The sequence below is a fragment of the Scardinius erythrophthalmus genome (assembly GCF_964197995.2).
Source record: "Scardinius erythrophthalmus genome assembly, chromosome: 3".
In the NCBI taxonomy this organism is placed as follows: domain Eukaryota; kingdom Metazoa; phylum Chordata; class Actinopteri; order Cypriniformes; family Leuciscidae; genus Scardinius; species Scardinius erythrophthalmus.
In genome coordinates, this window is record NC_138223.1 from 32,252,514 (window position 1) to 32,273,617 (window position 21,104).

The 21,104-nt window shown below is 38.1% G+C and overlaps 1 protein-coding gene across 3 annotated transcripts in view; it reads left to right on the forward strand.

The window, feature by feature from the left end:
- tenm3 (teneurin transmembrane protein 3) overlaps positions 1 to 21,104 on the forward strand; it is a 271,342-nt gene that overhangs the window by 238,473 nt on the left and 11,765 nt on the right. For all 3 annotated transcript variants that reach the window (XM_081360456.1, XM_081360457.1, XM_081360458.1), the window contains 3 exons: positions 12,099 to 12,348; positions 19,175 to 19,407; positions 19,904 to 20,058. In XM_081360456.1, coding sequence (XP_081216582.1) covers positions 12,099 to 12,348; positions 19,175 to 19,407; positions 19,904 to 20,058 — 638 coding nt within the window. The remainder of the gene's footprint in view (positions 1 to 12,098; positions 12,349 to 19,174; positions 19,408 to 19,903; positions 20,059 to 21,104) is intronic.

Genomic DNA, 21,104 nt, shown 5'->3' on the forward strand with positions numbered 1-21,104 from the left:
CAGTATATGCACTGGCATCTAGACCAGGGCTGATTTTTATATTGCCACTCATTTGGACAGAGTTGTAAGTCAAAGGCCCTGTCCCAAATGGCTCGCTTGATGTGCCCTTGCAATGGCCGTTGCTTGACCATGAAATCCACAAGACTATAGGATGTCTCATTTGTTTTTTATATTTCACATAGGTGTTTATGAGTGGCTCTTGCTGCTCATTATGTGCTGAGCAGAGAACTGAACCGGTTCAAGAAACTAAATCAAAAACCAGAAATGAAGGAAATTTTAACAGGAATACTAACTGGTTAATAACATTATTTTATCGTTCTGTTTAATAATTTAATTTGGCAGTCATCCAAACAGGAATTCAAATAGTGCAGCCTATGCAAATTTGACATTGACGTTGTGAAGTCATTATACAGTAGGTAAGTCACCATGGCAATGCGCTGACATTAGCTTTTGGGTCTCAGGTGTTTTTCTCAGGATATGTCACCAACCGTTAAAAAGTGGCAGGTTATATCCAGCGTGGTATGTGTTTTGAAACCAGCAAAAATTGCAGGTTAGTGTAGAACCGCTACTATTTAGGAAATAAATTTTTTAAAAGCTGTATTAAAAAAAAAAAAAAAAATAAGCACCATGTTGTCAAAGTTAGTATATTGGCTTTATGTATGATCAGACACTTGCATTTGTCATTATATTATTAACATTTCACCAGAATCAAGCTCAAATGGAGTTACAAGTTTTTTCACCAATGGGAATGTCTGAGATTTGTGTTTTGTCCATCATTAGAACGGTCGCATCTGAGGCAGTAAGTGCATCTCTTTACGTTTTTACTTTTAGTAATTAGTACTTTGTAAAAGAAAAATGCAAAAAAACAAAATAGTCATCAAAGATGAGGATATTGGGCCCTCCCAGCCAAAGCTGTGGTGTCTGAGATTAAAAAAAAAAAAATTGTAATCAGTTGAGCCCAATTTGATATAAATATTAAAAGGTAAGATGAGATGTTTTATCAGGCTGTGTTATTTTTACATTTAGATGCCCATGTATGGTAGAAGGCAATGTGACTGAATCTGATCAAATATACTGTATGGGGGTTCAGGGTTTTCCTCTTTAAGTCTAGAACACTTTTATGTTTTTTCTTAAAATAATTAATCTACTAAAAACATTCGAACAATGTTTATAATAATCATAATATTCATCAGAGAAGAAAACAAAGTTAAATAGTAATTTCAATGGTTTTTAAGGGGTGGTTGATTATGATACATAGTGCAGCAGCAAGTGTGAGGTTATCATGGCAACCAGATACATTGCACTCTAATTACTTGTGCTACGCCTATTCTTGCAGGGCTAGCAATAAACACGTTGAAAATAATGCACTATAAACGTGTTTGTCAACAGAATCTCAAAGTAGACTTTCATTAAGCATATCAAGGAGTGAACTATTTACCCACTGCTTTAAAACAGATATTTGTTGGGCATGATTAAAGTTAAACGCGCAATAGCATCCATACAAAACACTTAATATTTAGTAAATCTTACTGAAAATGGCAGATTAAACAGTTTATATACTAAAATCTATGTTTAAGTTTTGTTCTGTGTAAATTAAATAACATTTGGATGTAAATGGTCCTCTTCCTGACACAAATGCAACATCGGCATCTTCATCTGACTTTATTTTGGTTTGGTCCAGATTTCTCTGCAGCTGTTGTACATAGTAAAAAAAAAAAAAACTGATTATCCATTGACGCCACACTACAAGCAAGCAGTATATACAATAGGCTTTTATCCGCCAAAATTCCAATTCGTCACAATTCGATTTGATTTGTTAATTTACTTACAAAATATCAATTTAAAATTGATTAAAATAACTACATTATATGCATATTTACATTTGAGTTGAAAATATTCTTTATTAAAAAAAGATTTAGTAAAATCTTTCATTCACTATGGGGGGCCCATGGTCTGTGTTCAGCTTTGCTTGTCCACATAGCGTTGGCTCCAGTCAGGTTATCTTAAAGAGCTCAGTCACAAAACCCCCTTGCTTATGAAGAGCCCCCTTGCTTTCTCTACCACCTGCTGCTATAATATATGTGTGCATATTAGTGCTGTCAACAATCACACAAAAAAATCGAATTAATCGCACATTTTTCTGTGATTAATCGGACCTAACATTAAAGTTTTTCATACATTTGTAAAAGAATGGTGTAAAAATATATGAAAATATATGATACCAGTACTGACTGTACTGTCTCTATTGCATTTTTTTCTAAATTTTGGCCATTAATTATAGCCATTGGACAGTACAGTATAATTGGAAGCCATTATTTTTAACATTTAATAGGTTTTAAAAAATATTGCAACTTTTAATTTAAGTGAACTTAAAATAATTTTTACATAGGCCTAACTTTTACATAGCCATTGTAATGTCATATTTACTGTACATGTGCCCTTTAACCCTCTGGAGTCTGGGCTGTTTTTGGGGCCCTTGAGATGTTCTGACATGCCCTGACATTTGTGCTTTTTTCAGTTGCTTATAAACATATTAATGGCAAAGGTGTAAATTCACTCTATAAAGCACAAACAGCGCTACAATAATATGTGAGCCACGTGAATGTACATGTTTTCATTTTTGAGAGAATAATGTTTATGCATGGATATTGAAAAAACTAAAAACTAAAATTTCTGAAATAAGGCCACAAAACAAATAGTAAATATGTGTCAATAAGACTTTTGACTAATGGATGTCCTCGCCTAGAATTTTTTCTTCAAAATTATGTGAAAATAGTCTTGCTTTATTGTTCACATAAAACCATACATTGATTTAAATTGATGTAAAACAGGTTTTGCTTGAAAAGCCAATATGCGAGGGGGCGTGAACGAGGAGTGGTTTACACCTGAATTACCACCCACTCTGCATAATGATGAGCCATTCACACAGGTGTGAAACTGACTGAGCCACAATGCTTGGACAAAGGATATTTAGAAGAAGACTTATATTGACCATTTAAGATTTTGCTTACATCTATCTTGTACATATGTTTTGCTATTTTGTTAAAAAGGTTACAATTACAACAATAATTACAATTTCAACAATATTTAAAGTGTACTCTTTCTTTGTAAAAAAAAAAAAAAAAAAAAGATTATAGGCCTACATTTTATCTATGTATTCATTACTTTGAATATAGCCAACAAACATCTTAGTTGATGACTTTATTTTTGACAAAAATAGTAGGCTATTTTATATATAGAAATTGCTAAACAAAAGCTTATTTGATGTGGCAGTACAGTCAGGTCCATAAATATTGGGACATTGACACAATTCTAATCTTTTTGGCTCTATACACCACCACAATGGATTTGAAATGAAACCAAGATGTGCTTTAACTGCAGACTTTCAGCTTTAATTTGAGGGTATTTACATCCAAATCAGGTGAACGGAGTAGGAATTACAACAGTTTGTATATGTGCCACCCACTTTTTAAGGGACCAAAAGTAATGGGACAGATTAACAATCATAAATCAAACTTTTACTTTTTAATACTTGGTTGCAAATCCTTTGCAGTCATTTACAGCCTGAAGTCTGGAACGCATAGACATCACCAGTTGCTGGATTTCATCCCTGGTGATGCTCTGCCAGGCCTCTACTGCAACTGTCTTCAGTTCCTGCTTGTTCTTGGGGCATTTTCCCTTCAGTTTTGTCTTCAGCAAGTGAAATGCATGCTCAATCGGATTCAGGTCAGGTGATTGACTTGGCCATTGCATAACATTCCACTTCTTTACCTTAAAAAACTCTTTGGTTGCTTTCACAGTATGCTTTGGGTCATTGTCCATCTGCACTGTGAAGCGCCGTCCAATGAGTTCTGAAGCATTTGGTCACAACATGCTTTTCTTCACAACATTTGGCCAGATCAAGAACACTCTCCAGGAGGTAGGTGTATGTGTGTCAAAGTCAAAAATCAAGAGAAGACTTCACCAGAGTGAATAAAGAGGGTTCACCACAAGATGTGAACCATTGGTGACCCTTAAAAACAGGAAGGCCAGATAAGAGTTTGCCAAACAACATCTAAAAAAGCCTTCACAGTTCTGGAACAACATCCTTTGGACAGATGAGACAAAGATCAACTTGTACCAGAGTGATGGGAAGAGAAGAGTATGGAGAAGGAAAGGAACTGCTCATGATCCAAAGCATACCACCTCATCAGTGAAGCATGGTGGTGGTAGTGTCATGGCGTGGGCATGTATGGCTGCCAATGGAACTGGTTCTCTTGTATTTATTGATGATGTGACTGCTGACAAAAGCAGCAGGATGAATTCTGAAGTGTTTCGGGCAATATTATCTGCTCATATTCAGCCAAATGCTTCAGAACTCATTGGACGGCGCTTCACAGTGCAGATGGACATTGACCCGAAGCATACTGCAAAAGCAACCAAAGAGTTTTTTAAGGTAAAGAAGTGGAATGTTATGCAATGGCCAAGTCAATCACCTGACCTGAATCCGATTGAGCATGCATTTCACTTGCTGAAGACAAAACTGAAGGGAAAATGCCCCAAGAACAAGCAGGAACTGAAGACAGTTGCAGTAGAGGCCTGGCAGAGCTTCACCAGGGATGAAACCCAGCAACTGGTGATGTCTATGCCTTCCAGACTTCAGGCTGTAATTGACTGCAAAGGATTTGCAACCAAGTATTAAAAAGTAAAAGTTTGATTTATGATTGTTAATCTGTCCCATTACTTTTGGTCCCTTAAAAAGTGGGTGGCACATATACAAACTGTTGTAATTCCTACTCCGTTCACCTGATTTGGATGTAAATACCCTCAAATTAAAGCTGAAAGTCTGCAGTTAAAGCACATCTTGTTCGTTTCATTTCAAATCCATTGTGGTGATGTATAGAGCCAAAAAGAGTAGAATTGTGTCAATGTCCCAATATTTATGGACCTGACTGTATATTCTGCAGTAAAAACTGTACCCAAATCTACTAAACCAAGTGTTGTCTTTCATATTTCGCCTGACTGTAATGTTGTTTTCATGAAATATTAGGGCATATAAATGTTAATTTGCAGTTCACGTTGCTTATACAAATAGCCTACATTTTATTTCAACATATTTCAGTCGATTTTTACTCATCTCAGTATAGCAATACAGTTTGCTAAAAAATCATCATTCGTTGACGATAGGCTCGCGATCTTTGCAGTAGGCTAGTGAACGCACCGGAGAAATGCACATTTATTATACATAGTTTGTTTTGGATGGTTTTGTGTAGAACCAGTTTTCTGTAAATATATTTCACATTTTTTAGACATGTGAGGCGAGTAGGCTCATGATTCATGATGATCTCCAGTTCAAGCACCATGTTGTGATTGCTAGCCTATATTTACTTTAAATCCAGGAAATTTGTTAATGAAAAAAATTTTAAAATTAAGATACAATTGATACAAAACGAAATTCGTTTTAAAGAAAGGATTTGTACTTTCTGTTTTGAGGTCTCTGAAAGTTTTAGAGCGCTGGCGTCCATAATGGAGAACTGTCACGTATTATTGTTTTTTTGCCAGCTGTGGTAAACAGCGCGCATCTATGCCGTTCGTTCATTCATAAACAGAAACCCGAGAAGGAAAAACTTACTAGTATTCCTCAGCTCGTATTCCTCGTATTCCTCATTATTCCTCACAGCGCTGCGAGACGGTGAAGTAATGTTCTGAATAAACTGGTGTTTTGGTTTTCTCATGCTGATGATAGGGGCGTTCACAGGATTGCGCGGATTACCTCAGCCATTTGCGTTTGAATAGCACGCGCTCTCCGTGGGCGGAGTCACATTACATTTGAATTAGCTCTAATGAGGTTGACTGGAATCGCTCTCTTTTAATACAGATTTCACAAGATGAGAATATTTGTTTTTTATATAAATTACTTCATTAAAAAGAATAGAATTCAAGCTTCATGCCTGTGTGTCTGAATGCCTGTTTGACTGCGTATTCACTGAGATATTGCTCATTTTCGGACGCGTTTCAGAATGGACTACAAGGAAAGAGAGAAGGCAGAACTCGCTTCGTGTTTATTTTCCTTTATTTGGCAAAAAGCACAACACTTTGTTTTTATTGTGAGTATACACAAAAATAATACACATTTAACAGAATCGATTGATGTATGAAACTTGTTTTGTAAAATCAAAGTCAAAAGAGAATTTTGGGTCTCAATCAACTCATAAGGAAAAAAAGCGAGCAGATCACGCCGGCGTGATCTTCGACCTCTGAGGGTTAATACATCAGGGCTCAACGCTAAGGTTTTTTTCTACTGCCCCGGGAAGGACATTTCAGATTTTTACCTGCCCTGCTAAAATGCTTTTGACCCATGTAACCTTGTCAACAGTGCTTTTAGATTTTCAGGTAGGTCTAACATGTAAATATACAGAATTTCGATAATCAAACACTGCATAGTCTTCACTGCATAAATTATAAATTGAATTTGGACTGATCTTCATTAAAGCTACAAAAGTTATTCAGTCAAGAGCAGTGAGTGATTTTTCTCTTTGTCTTTTGTTCTTTGGTTGACATTAATGACACAGACAGCGGCAGGTTTATTAGGCTGCTGTCACTTTAATACCTGATGTACATGACGCGGATCTAAAAACGGATCCTGTGTTAAATATTTGAACTAGTTAATTTTGACAGCCCTAGTGCATATATATATATATATATATATATATATATATGTATGTTTGTGTGTGTGTGTGTGTTCCACTCTAACCTTTGTCCACATGCATACACACATATTCATGAAAGTGGCGTAATCGCATTTTGACTCATTGATAACTCATGAGTTATTTTTTCAATTTTTACCTGAAGGCCACTCCACGTTTGCCTCTCACCTCTCACACAAAAGCACTCGCACACTCCAGCACAGAAAATTCAGCTGCACTAGACTTTACTGCCCTTTTTAAATCCCATTGAGTTTAGCTTTGGTCATGTGCAGGCATGTAATGCAACTTTGAATCTGGCTGCATGAGCCAAGCACGCCTCGCTCTCTGATGTGGACGACCACTGCCTACGGGGTTTACCTGCATCCTCTCTCACTCGCTCTCACCATCTCAGCCTCCGATTTCTTTCATCTGCCCTTATCAGGCCCTGTCAGTGCTCAGCCACTGTACCTCCCCTCCCTCCACCTAACAGCGGGAGGTCAGAGGGAGAGATTCAGACACCTCTCTTTGGGACCGCAATTATTCCAGTCAGGAAATCTTCAAAGACAGAGTGTTTGATTGAGGAAGAGCATGTTCACAGATTTCCTCCTTGTTTTTTCTGCAGTGCCGCATGCATGGTACAGTCACTCTGGACCAAAAATAAATAAATAAATATAGCATCCCCTGCTTTTCACAAGTTTTGTCCTGACTCCAAACACACTGTTTGCCCATTATTTAAACTGAATAATCGGGAAGGAGTTACTCCATGCAATATTAATGACAAAAAAAATGGCATAGAGATGTGAGAAATGAACACACAGGGAGAGGCAAAATGATTAAATTAAATTGATTTTGGTAATACTCGATGACCACTAATCGTACTCTCTCTGCACACACACCCACACCCTTTCACGTGGCTCTGCAAAGATTTATTGCTGCTTTTCCATACAGAATTTATTTTCCAAATTAGCTGACACAGTGACCATGACTGTGCAGATAAACAAATCCTTTGAGAAATGATGTATTGCTTCAAAATACCATAGGCCTGGAATCAAAAGAAAACAATACATATAGGACTTTTTTATTTAATGCAGCAAAGTTTTCAGTATAATACGATTCTTGTTTAAATATATCTCACATATATTTGCAGTGTTACCAGATTCTTACAAAAGAGAGGCAAAAAACTAAGCATTGTCTGAAGACAGAGATTGAAGGAGAGTTGTTGAGACAAAAGAAGTGGAGTAGAAGCGAGACATGAAATGGAACGCTGAGAGAAAGAAAAGGAGGCAGTGACGGATGGTTTGTGAGGCGTAAATGGAAGAAAATTGAGTAGACTACAGCTCTAGCTCTGTAATCTCATCCAGTTTCTGACCCAGCATAAACACAGCAGCTATAAACTCCAATACAGCCTTTTATTGGCAAATCACTGCTTTCCACTCATGACCTGTCCCCCTCTGTCGGATTTATATATAAACACGCATCACGCATATCAAAGGAACATGTACACACAATCATTATGAGATGAGGGCTGTCTCTCTGCATGCCTGAATAAATAGTCCAGTACGCCCCACATTGTGAGCCGTTCTCAATTTGGGGCCGTCATAACTTGTGTATTGTGTGTGTAATTGAAGACATTCATTGTTGTGCGTGTGGGTGTATGTATATCCGCTTGCACTATTATTCACAAGCCCTTGTTCGGTAGATCAAACAGGTGCGGTGTGGGTTTCATTACTGTAATGCAACCACGAGTAATTTGCGTGAAGGAGCGACTCATGCGCATGGCTCCGATTAGCCATTGAAAATGTGTTTTTTTTGTATACACGTGTCTGTGTGTGTATCTGGAGCGACCTCCCTCAGAGAAGCTCGGTTTGAAGTCAAGGTCGTGTGGGTCTCTCCCAGGGCCAACGAGCCTCCTTTGTCCAATTTGTCTTTGTTAGCGGAGGATCGCTACAGAGTAGCCTAAATGTAGTTTAGCCCTCCATCTACGAACCTCCACCCCTCTCACTCTTCCGGCCAATCCCTCGCTCAATGGCTTAATCGATGGTGGGTGGTTGATCAGAGGAGGAGGTATATTGAGATTTATGGGGACGTTTAGACCGCGATGCGGCTGCTGTGTGGACCGGTGCCCAAGCACACCCGAGAGGGGGCTTAAGATGGCGTCATTGATCTCACTCATAATTAGCGCACAGAGGAGCTAGATGCAGAATTCCAGCACGTTGCCCGATGTGAATAATTTAGCGAGCACAGCATGAAGTCATCCTTTGAAGTGCAGCTTTGAAGACCCCCCCCACCCCAGTCTCGAACACCCTGCTGTTTTCAAAGCAATTCCCAATAAGCAGCTAACTGTGATCGCAAGGGCGCTTTTAGAAAACATTATATTGACTTGGACACTTTGAGTTCACCTGCACACTTTGACTCGACGTGCGTAAGAACACTTCCTCTCTCTCGAATCTCTCGAATCTCTCTGGTTCTGTCCAGTCTTATCTTTAACACACACACGCTTTTGCGAAGAATGTACAGATGCTCACATTCTCCAAGTTTTTAGAAACACACTTTTGCTCTGTTCCAAAATAGTGTACTTACTACAGAGGCAGCATTTTAAGGCATCACAGACTCTCCCAAGATGGTGGACGAGGTGAGGGAAATATTCATTATAAATAAACATTATTTCCTTCACTACTGAAAAGTATTTGTGATAATTTTTTAGTGTAATTAACTGTAATGGAATCAATTGAGTCAGGTCTCTTCTGTGCATAGTGCTATTTGTGTGGCAAGCAAGTTGGTACCGATGTAGCACACTCCAAATCGGACACTTTTGAGGTTCTGTGACGGTTCGGATGTAGGTAGTGTCGCAGCTACTTTTGGGAACAAAATTTATCCCTCTCTGTGTGGGAGGGGTTGTGCTGAGAAGGCAGTAGGAAGTTAGTGGAGTTCACAGTTGACAGGAGACTTGTGGTGGACTCTAATTTGAGCACTCACAGTGGATGACAGCAGTTTGTGGTGGCACATGTTATTTCTGCTCTGTCTACGAATCGCTTGTCTTTCCCTGATGCCCTCCATCTCCTTTCCCTCTCTCTCGGTCTTGTTTGCTTTCTCTATGGGAACTGAGAGCCAGCAACCCCATTAAATTCAGCATTCTGTATGAAATTGTGAGGCTTGGCTTAGCAGGTGTCATGTATCCTCAGCTCTCTTTGCTGGTTCTTGCCATTAAATGTGATGTGTGTGCTTCTTCTAAGAATATAAATGTAAATATAAACTCTACCTGACACTGGGAGTATAGAATATTTACTTTTTCCTTTTAACATTTAAAATCACATATTCCTTATTTCTGGGCTTTCATAAGTGTCAGGCCAGATAGTTTGAGTTTCGTGTGGGGTAGTTCATCTAGTATTTACGGATGCCCTGGTTTATGTTTGTTTAATAAACTGTATTACTGTAGTGCTGTATTACATGTATGCAGTATTGACCTGCTCAAATGAATGGAGAAAACATGCTGAAGCAACATGCTCTTTCAACACACTTTACATTTCAAAAACTAGTTGTTAAAATGTAATGGGTTTTTTTTTCCAACATGAAAGCAGGTAGATATCCGATATCTTATAAATTTCTTATTGACAATAGCTGCAGATTTATTAAAAGTGGGAGGGCCACTTTTGCAGATTGCCCAGGGCTTCTACAGTTGTAGGATAGTTTTAGGGCATGTTTTCTCTTATTTTAACTTTATTATTTAGTGTTACTAACATTGGTTATTTTTGTTTACCTATTCACATGTTATCTGGTATTTGTATACAATTCCTGCCTCTCATAAAATAAAAGAAGTACTAATTATGCTGCTGTCTGAGGATCAAGGTAACGGGAAACGACCAGCGGTGGTGGGGTTTAGCATAGGGTCGATCGGGTGTTGCTATTAGTGCACCATTAAAATATATCCTGAGGGAGAATTTTAAAGGACAACATCGAGGATCAAATCCAAACCTAGGGCCAACAAAACTCATCACACAGCCCAAACTCACACCCTGTGGCATTTCCACACTGTGTTTAACATGCACACACACAAATATACAGCGAGACTATCAGAAACACATTCATGTATGCTTTTCCCCCATAAAAACTTACAAGCACGCAAATTCAAAATTGCTGTGGCTATAAGATTAACCACCGACCTGTATTACCTGGATTCAGAATTGAAGTGGTGCAGTCATAAATAGAAAAACTGGAAAAAACTTTAGTTGCTATGAATAATAACTTGTTCACGCACAGTTTAGTGACAGTCAGGAAATCGTTTTAACAGTGGGAATCAGGTCAGTATTAGTTTTTCATATTGAATTTATACTAGGGAACAAAAACAAAAAGACATATTACAAATATAAAGATAACTTACTGTGATGCACCCAACAGTCATTTCATCATGTGATTTGATTAATTGATTCTCTTAAGTTGCCTGTGCCATATAACCAAGCAGCATGTGTTTATCGATTCTGAACTGCTGCCAGATTTCCCTTTTTCTTGCTGCTGAATATATTAACAGTAGAATTATCAGTATGCTACGTTACTATAAAGCAGACCGTTTTGTGAACCAGTCTGAAAACGGCAACACCCTTTGATAACATTACATTAAGGTGCAAATTATCTGAGAATAAAATATTCAAAAGCAAAAATTAATTACTGTTTAAGAAATGCTAATACGTAAGATAAGAAGCAGTTATTTTTTCCTAATTGTTCGTAATGTTAGTTTGATATGTTTCCTAGTTTATTTCTGCCTAATTTATATAATTAAAATGATTAAAAAAATAATAATATCCTATTTAGCCAAAGGTATGGATAAAGAGGTAGAATATTGAATAAACTACACAGATCTCTTGATGTGCATGGGATTTATAGCAGTAATGAGATATTGCATAGATAAACTCTCTTCTCATTTACTAAATGGGTATAGCTGATTACATTTTTACAGATTTTTTTGTCTTTTGCTTTGATTACTTTATGATTGGTTTAGGTTGGTCTAGTTGTTAAAAAGTCAGGCTGATAACTGAAAGGAGTTTTCCGTGAACTATCACATGTCTGCCCGTGAGCAAAGCATATCCTCGGGTTACTGCTGGGGGGAATGTCAGGTGTACACACTATGATGTCTGTGTATATATATATATATATATATATTATATATACATGTCTATGTATATTATATATACACAGATATATATTGGCTGTCTGGAATGCTGCAAACACAGACAGGCAGAGTGATACAAACTGTTAACTTGTTTACCCAATCAGATTAGAGTACTGGATTAATGTTACATTATAAAAATCATATCATGATCTATTCATTAGATCATGATATGAATTTTTAATTTAGCTTCTCCATCTTTCCAAATTCAGCTATATTATGATATGCTGTTGAGTAGCTCACCCACACAACCCTCTCTTCCTGTCCTGCAGGCATCCTGTACAAAGGCAACGGTGAGAACGTCTTCGTCTCCCAGCAGCCTCCAGTGATCAGCACCATAATGGGTAATGGGCGCAGGCGCAGTATCTCCTGCCCCAGCTGTAATGGCCAGGCTGATGGCAACAAACTGCTGGCTCCATTGGCCCTCGCCTGTGGGTCTGATGGCAGCCTGTATGTCGGTGACTTCAACTACATCAGACGCATCTTTCCCTCAGGAAACGTTACCAGTGTTATGGAGCTGAGGTAAGAAACGCAAGCTAGTAAAAGAGGAATGAAAGGAAATTAAAAGAGGTATAAAATTCAGTCTGGTGTAGCCTTTGTGCTAATGATATGAATACTTTATGTTGTTAGACTGTAAAATGTGGCACTCAGCCCAGTAAAAGGCTCATGTGGTCTGAAAAGAACGTGCTGACAGTGACGGAGTTCTCATCTGTAAAGGGTGACTCATTAGCGGTGCCCCCCTACCCCCCCAGACGAGAAAAAATACATATTCCCATACAAGCCTTCTATTGAGCTCGTCCAGCCCACATCAAAGGCTGTGTGTCTGTGTGTGTGTGTGCCTGTTTATTTACTGAGCTCAGAGAAATAACAGTGTTTATCTCTCAGAGTTTTTCTGCCAACCCAACTAAACTAAGTTTTTTGTTTCTTCAAAGAGAGTAATCACTGAGATTTTTATTATATGGCAGTAAAGATTATCATTTCATTTCATTATGTTTATTTTTTATTGAAATGTAGTTATATTTTGTTGATTATAGGGTATTTATTTGCCACCAAAATTTATTGTGGTTGAGTTTCATTTCAGTTTCAGATGGCATTCAAAAACTCAAATCTCATCATTCAATTATTTTACAGCAGTTTAGCCAAAAGTTGCAACACTTCTGCTGGTCCTCTAAATATCATAAAATGCATTTTTATTTATAAAATGTTCATTTAAGCTAAAAAGTGGAGCCCTAAAGGAGTTCTTTTTGTATGTCCTGGATGCTCTTCTCCAGTCAATCAAAGTGAATGATTACCTGGGCTGTCAGAAGCTCAACAGCTCCAGTCTCCAGTCACTTTCATTGTATATAAAAGAGCAGCCTGGGAAAAAAAGAAAAAAAAAGAACTCCTTTTGTGTTCCTCGGAAGAAGAAAAAAAAAAGGCCAACGTTTTTGGAGTGACATGAGGGCTAGTAAATGATGTCAGATTTTCCCTTTAACAGGAACGTATCACCAAAAAGCACTGTCAAATGTGCCACCTCTGTAATAGAAAGAATGGTTTTGATTGTTCAGTGCCCATTTAAAAAAAGAAAGAAAGAAATTGTGGTTTAATTTAACATATATGAGTGCAGCATGCCTATATTAATTTAATAATCTAAACTATCTCAAATATTCAAACTTTATTCTCTCCTGACTGTGATCACAGTGTGTGAATAATCAAAACACCATGAAGTGCAGAGGTGCAGAACTGATACATTACAACCATGAGGTGAACATATGTGCCCTCTTCTTTCAAACCTCAAGACCTGTCATTTCCTTTCCTTAGATCTAGAGTGGGCTCACACATCCACACAGAGACGCGTAGATATTCTTTCAAAGTGCTCTCAGGGTTCCTCTATATGAAATCAGATCCGTGTCTCGGGTCTTTTATAGACTCTCGCTGAAATGATCATAAATTCTTCCCTCACACTCGGCGGGGCCTAGAGGGCCCTCCATGTCACTCTCTGCTCTCCTGCAGCACCTCATTTAGCCATTGCGGTGATACATGACCGCTACCTCTTATCTCCTTTCTTTTCTTATCTCTTATTCCTTTCTCTTTCCCCTTAAATCGTCTGTCTCGTCCTTTTAGCCGCCTCTCGTTTTCCATCTCATGTTTTCCATGCCTGTGTCTTTCTGTCATTGACACTTACTGTATTTTTAACCTTATCTTATCATCTTCCTTTTATTCCATCTGCCCCCAACTTGATACCCACACAAAAATGTCTCATATGTGCACTCACACGAGTTCTCTATAAATGGCCCAGCACTTAACAGGTTTCAGTATCATCTTTGTGTGTCTGCTGCTCCTGTAAATTAAATTCCTTCATTAAAGCACTTAAACACATGGATGTAGAAAATGAAATGGTGGTCCTCTGTGTGACATATTCACAGCGTGGCTTCTGTGCGGCTAAAGGCGATGTTTAAGGAATTGCTTTTCATTGTCTGGGACACAATCAATTTGCTATTATGGGCCAGTTAACCTCAGCATGTGCTGTGAGCTCATACTGTTCTTCAGTTCCCAGGTGGAAAATTCTCATATCCAACTCTGTTTAAGAAACCAGTCAAAGTACAGTTAACAGCCCATCTCACTGCGTTATTTCCTGTCAGTGTGATTAATATATGCACACCTGTTTTTTTCTCTTTCTTAACAAGATGTATGTGCTTCTGCTGTTTTACACTCTCTCCCCTTTCTTATCTCTCTTGCTTGTTCTTTTTTCCTCTGCTATCCTAAGAAATAAAGATTTCAGACATAGGTAAGCCATCTCATTAATGCACTGCTCCTTCCATTCTGGTGCAGTCTATTTATTTATTTTTAAGTGATTGTTGTTGCATGTCATCAGAAGTAATGTAAATGTGTGTCATCTGCCTCAGATGTTTCTGGAGTACCAATGACATTTTGAGATCATTCTTAAAGTTTTAGATTTTCTTGGTATTATTTAACTCACTTCATTTGCTTTAAAGCTCATTTCCCAAATCTTTAGTAAAGTGAGGTCTGAAAGTCTAAGACCACTAGTAATGTTTTTTAATTACAAATTATATTATCAACATGCATGATTTCCACAAGTTTGTGTGAAACCTGATAATCATGTGATCCATTGCACATACAGGATGCTTGAAGTAAATTGGACCCTTTATACAAAGAACTCACATAGTAGATTTTTCAATCAATCTTTAATTCCAGGATTAAATTACATTTTGTATCCCAGATTGTCAGTGTGGTCTCAGACTTCAGATGTCTCTGTTGATAGTGCAGAAATGGTGTGGTTCCATTGAAAACACTACTGTACAGGTTTTGACAACAGATCTGAATTCCTGACAAAATGGTTAGTATAATTCAACATAATGGCTATAATTTTTCTTCAAACACAATCTTAGTTTGTCAGTGGTTTATAAATCAACATCACTAATCCCAAATTCCCATGTCTTCCCAAAATTATGAAAAATTCCTTTCAACCGTTTTTTCTTGCTCTGTGAAACCTCTTTCTTCACTTTGTGGATATAAGGGAAGCTTAGCTGAGGCATTTATGTAGAACTAAAGTAAAACATTTTATTTTAATGTGGCATATTGCATATACAAGAAAGTCAAAAGATACCTCATGTAGCTTAGAAAGCAATGTTTTTTTTTGTTTTTGTTTTTCATCTTTTGATTCTCTGGCCAGCAAAGGTTTGAGTAAAATACACAGACGTCCATTTTAGCTGACACTGGTGTAGACCTGTTTTCTAAGGAAGGATTCAGAACATAAACCTCTCTTGACAGGTCTCCAGTACTTCAGCTCCAAATGTATCCGCCCTGTACAAGCAGAAGTTCCTGATAAACACTGCAAATAGACCCTCACCATCCCACAGATGTTTGAATAGTTCCAGTTGAGGGACGATGTACAGAGTGCTGTAGATGTTGATATCCTACATTAAGTTCTGTTTGAAACCTCTGTAGGGTTTAATCGCAGACGTATGGAGCTCATGAATGGAAATAAATGCAAGTAATTTGAAGTGGGCGAGCCAAAGCCATTAGAGCCTGTTGAATAAATTTGCAACCAGGGATAAATTTAGGAATCCCATGGACATGCTAACCGTTCCTCTCTGTCTCCTACCAAATCATTTAAAATGGAATTAGTGGCCAACTTCACTATATGGTTACATTGTGTGTGGGCAAAATAGTTCAGTTGACGTAATTAAAAGGGCGTATTTTTAGACGCATCCATCTTTTCACCAACATTTCTCAATGCTTCTGAGAAACAAAAACGACACATTAAGCATTAATGACTCTGAATTAATAAGTGCTAAGAGTTATTAATTCACAAGCACTGTTTCTGGCTGGTGAACTTTACAAGCCATCTAATGGCTAGCCTTCGACTTCCTCTTGTCCTAGATGTCTCGGCTCATCTGTATGTGTCATCATGTCACGCCCATATAGCCTAATGCTCCACAGAGCCTCATAAACTTAGAAGATTACTGACCCCAAGCCTCAGTGTCCTTAAACCAAGCCGTCTCTAAGCCTCAACCTTCCCTGCTTCACTCCCAGAACTCACATTTGTTTCAATTCGGCACAGCAAAATGGTATATTATTTTTAGTATGTTTGATCTATATTTACTGTAAGTGCAATGTGGCGTCTATGCCACATAGCAACAATAACTAACAAAACCCGGAGACCTTTTTAGCCCTTTGGTCTTTTCCCGAGTTGCTGGTGCATGCTGATTCAAACTGTAAACTGTGTAATTAGCACATGTGAAAGCTGTACAAATCTTTTCTATAAAATAGGGTTGATGACATGGTAGTCGGTACAAATACCAGTCAAATTTCACGGTTTAATTTGAAAATTAAATATATTAAATAAATGAAATTAGATCATCTTTAATGCTATTAATAATGATAAGTAAATAATACATTAAAACATTAGCATGTAGCCATCAAATTGTTCAGTTAAGTAAAAATTGCATAAAAAAATGAAAAAAAAATGAATGAAAAGTTAGTGATAAAATGAAAAACAAATTAAACACATTAGAGGTAACACAATGGGCCCTATTTTAATGATCTGAAACGCAAGTATCAAGCGCGAAACGCAAGTAAGTTTGTGGGCGGGTCTTGGGCGCTGTTGCTATTATACCGGCGGGATAAATGACTCTTGCGCCCGACGCAAATCTAAAATGGGTTGGTCTGAAGTAGCTTCATTACTCATAGGTGTGGTTTGGGCGTAACGTGAAATAAACCAATCAGAGCAACATCTCACATTCCCTTTAAGAGCAGGCAAAAAAAAAAAATTGGGTAAATGTGTAAGATATATTTACGCCTATTTTTTTACATCTTCATGGACACAACAATGATTTCCCTCGTGTGTTAATATTTTTCCTTGTAATAATGTATGGTTTTCTAAAAATCAGCTACAATACAACTGTCGAGTTCACGCGCATAGGTTTAGTACCTATGATCACGCGCGTGAACTCGACAATCGACTACTGTGGACTTCGACCGAAACAGGATGTAAATACAGGTATGTGTGCTGGCTGAATTAACATTATTTTTATTAATATCTTTCGCATCTACTGCAGTCAGATTCACCCGTGTTCACTCTAAAGGAATCACTCACATGGCTGTGCACTTGTAATGACACATCAAGGATGTTAAGTGGCTAAAAGCAGGTTTGAAACTTGCCCCATTGAAGTCAACAGGGTGCAAATTTTAAAAAGAGGATAACACAGTGTAGGCAACACCGATTTTTGTCGTTGTTCTCTGTACTGACAGCAAAAAAATGAGCTCAATGTTAAAATTGACTGGAGTTCTCCTTTAAGGGCGCATGCTTGGCCATAATGTAGCGTGTGCACAACACGCATAAACTTTGCTTCTCTCATTTACACAGACACAGCAGTTGCCATTTTTGCAAACCATACATAATTACAAGGAAAAATGTTCCACACGAGGGAAATTAGTGTTGTCCATGAAGATGTGAAAAAATAGGCATAAATCTAGCTTACACATTTACCCAAACTATTGCACAGATCTGTTTGACATTGCAGTTTCAGAATCAGTCCGATTGTCACGGTACTCGATACTGCCGGTACTACAGAAAGACTGGTACGTTACGTTTAATCTCAACTTGGTACCGAAGTACTGGTACTTTGACAGCCCTACTGTAAACACACTTTAGCTCTGTTCCAAAACATAATGAGTTTCTTTGCTGCCTTCCAAACACCACTAAAATGAGATACCTTAGGTCAGAGGTTTTCAACCCTGCTTCTGGAGACCCACTGTCCTGCAAAGTTTATTTCCAACCTGCTTCAACACACCTGCCTTTGATTTTCAAGCAATGCTGAGGAGCTTGATTAGCTGGTTCAAGTGTGTTTGATTAGGGTTGAGCTAAACTTTGTGGGAAAGTGGGTCCCTAAGAGCAGGGTTTAAGACTCTTCACAATGGGAGCATGCCTATGGTGCCTTAAAATCATACTTCCATAAGCAGCTGAGCTCACTAGGTTTTGGAACAGAGCAACATATCTGATAACCGAAAAATGACCATGGATCAGCTCAAACATGGAGCCCAATACCACTTTGTAAATTTGATTTTAGATCAGTGAGGTTATCTAAAAATATAAATAAAAGTTAGTCAATTACTGTACACAGCAGAGGTTTCAACTACAGCAGCCAGCATCTGTTTGCCTGCCCCAAAGCCAACCCTCTTGGAAGGTGTCTGCACTATTCTTAGTCCTTAGTCGCTTCTAATTGAAACAATACGACAAGTTGTTGATTTTCTTCAACAGATACATCACTTCATGTTGCTTGCTGGCTTTTTCCTTTGTCATAGGAGTGTGGATGGGAAGTGCAAATGATTGACAGGATGTGACAGTTTGGTGGGCATCATTATGGTTGTGTCAGACGATAGTGATTTCCAGTCATAACGCATTAGGTTCACTCTGACAGAGTGCTCAACTACTTTCCCCTCTAGCTAGCCGGGCCAAACAAGTATATTCACTTCAACAATAAAACACAAAAGCCTAAGATCAGTGATCACGTTTCTATACATCTGTAGGCCTTCAACAACTTAGAACTTAACTTTGTGTTTGTAATTTTAGGATTATTACCATAGTGGTTTACGGACATGAGACATCTACTAAAACAGAAAGAATTGTTTTTAACTTTTTCATGCCAACCTGTTCAGTTACCCATTCCATACCTCAAACTTATAAAATGAACTTCCTCTTATTCTGTCTCAAATTTATCCATTCAATTGTGTTGTTGTATCTGTTTGTTTATACTGTATGTGTGTGTATATATATAGTATCAATATGTAGGTTAACTATACTGACATTCTTGTAATTATGATTTTTTTACTTTTGTCCCAATAGTAACAATCCTGCACATAGGTACTACCTAGCAACAGACCCGATGACAGGTCAGCTGTATGTTTCGGACACCAACTCACGACGAATCTTCAGACCTAAAGCCCTAACAGGAACCAAAGAGCTGTTGCAGAATGCAGAAGTTGTGGCAGGGACTGGAGAACAGTGTCTGCCATTTGACGAGGCTCGATGCGGGGATGGAGGCAAGGCCACCGAGGCGCTACTGCTGGGACCCAAAGGTAAAGAGACTGAACACCTGTAAATCAATATGGACTACTATAGCTACACATGACACACTTCTGTTCTCTCTCTCACACAAACACATGCACAAATAATACAAAAAAACTATATTTTACTAATAAAATAATACTGGTTTCATTTGAAGTTATCAACACAGCAACATCCAGCCATTATGCACATTTTTTCTGAGAGAACTAGTGAGGCCTATGATACTCAATCAGAGCGCCTGAGGGTTCAGTTCCTTTAGCTCTGACTAGATAAAAAAAAAAACATATCTTCCTGCATATTACTTGCTCTCAACATCACTCTTAGCTCAGGAATAATTCACCACCCAAAAGCTCATTGTGAATAATTCACCAAGCGCCGCGTCTTCAGTGACCTGGAAACCACAGGGGCAAGCGTGACATGTGTACCAGTCGTGTTTCGCCTGTTTGCAGGTGCAGTGTGTGTATCTATTTGCAGATTTCACATCTGCCCCTCCCCCTCTCTATGTAGGCATTGCTGTGGATAAGAACGGGTTCATCTATTTTGTGGATGGTACCATGATCCGTAAAGTAGACCGGAATGGCATCATCTCAACACTGCTGGGGTCTAATGACCTTACATCTGCTCGCCCTCTGACCTGTGATACCAGCATGCATATCGGACAGGTATATATCCATACTCACCTGCTCTACATCACTGCTTAGTCCTCTTGAATCTTAAATATGAATTTGTTAATTTATTGCTGCAACAAAAGAAAATCTGCAATACTGCTAACCTGAGCGTTGTATGGTTTATAGAGTTGAATTCAGTCCAGTTATGCCACTGGGCTAAAACAAAATATTAAAGGGCAGAAAGGTCAAACTTCGATTTATTTCAGAATGCGATCTGTGATTCTCAGTACAAAGATATTGCCATTTTAACCTGATCCTCTTGCTTTATCACTGAAATGGTGTTAGGATGACTGGCCTTGTTTCAAAGATAAAAACAGAGGCTGGAAGCAACTGAAACTGTTGCCTCATTTGAACTGGAAGGCAGAATTGTTTTCATGTTGTCCTTGACACATTTTTATATTATTTTGTATTTATTTACTATTTGTTTATAATAATTAAACATTTGTATTATCTGAAACCCTGTAAATAATAGCTTATTATTTAAAGGACCATAACAGAGAGTTTTAGAGCTTGCAGACTTTTAAATTATAAGTAAATAAAATATTTTTATCTAGCCAACCACTTATAGTAAACTGCACTATGACCTTCTATCCATCCACTGACCCCAAGACAAACCAAAAGCCTGAGGTCAGCCCTCTGTAGCAGCCTCCACCCAAACAAAAACCAGAGGAACTTTTTTGAAGACCTGGAGCTCCCCCCCATGGCTGCTTTCCATCTAATCAGCTTAGATTAGTGAGTCTGTGGAAAACATCATTGACAGGTCCACTCTGTAGTTTTTTCCTCATTAAAAAAAGTTTTACACAAAGGAATAAATAGTACATTTGAAAAATATGATTAATATGATGAACACTCCTATGAGTCAAAATCAGCAGTCAAAACTGCAGTCAAATCAGTAGCCTAATAAAAGCTGTTTTATTTTACATGGAGCAGTTTTTCTTAACATGTTATCTCCATGTTGGGATCACATGATCAGCTGACTACTATTAGTTTTATCTCAGTACCCCACTCTGGTATTGAATAGGGAATAGGGCACATTCTGG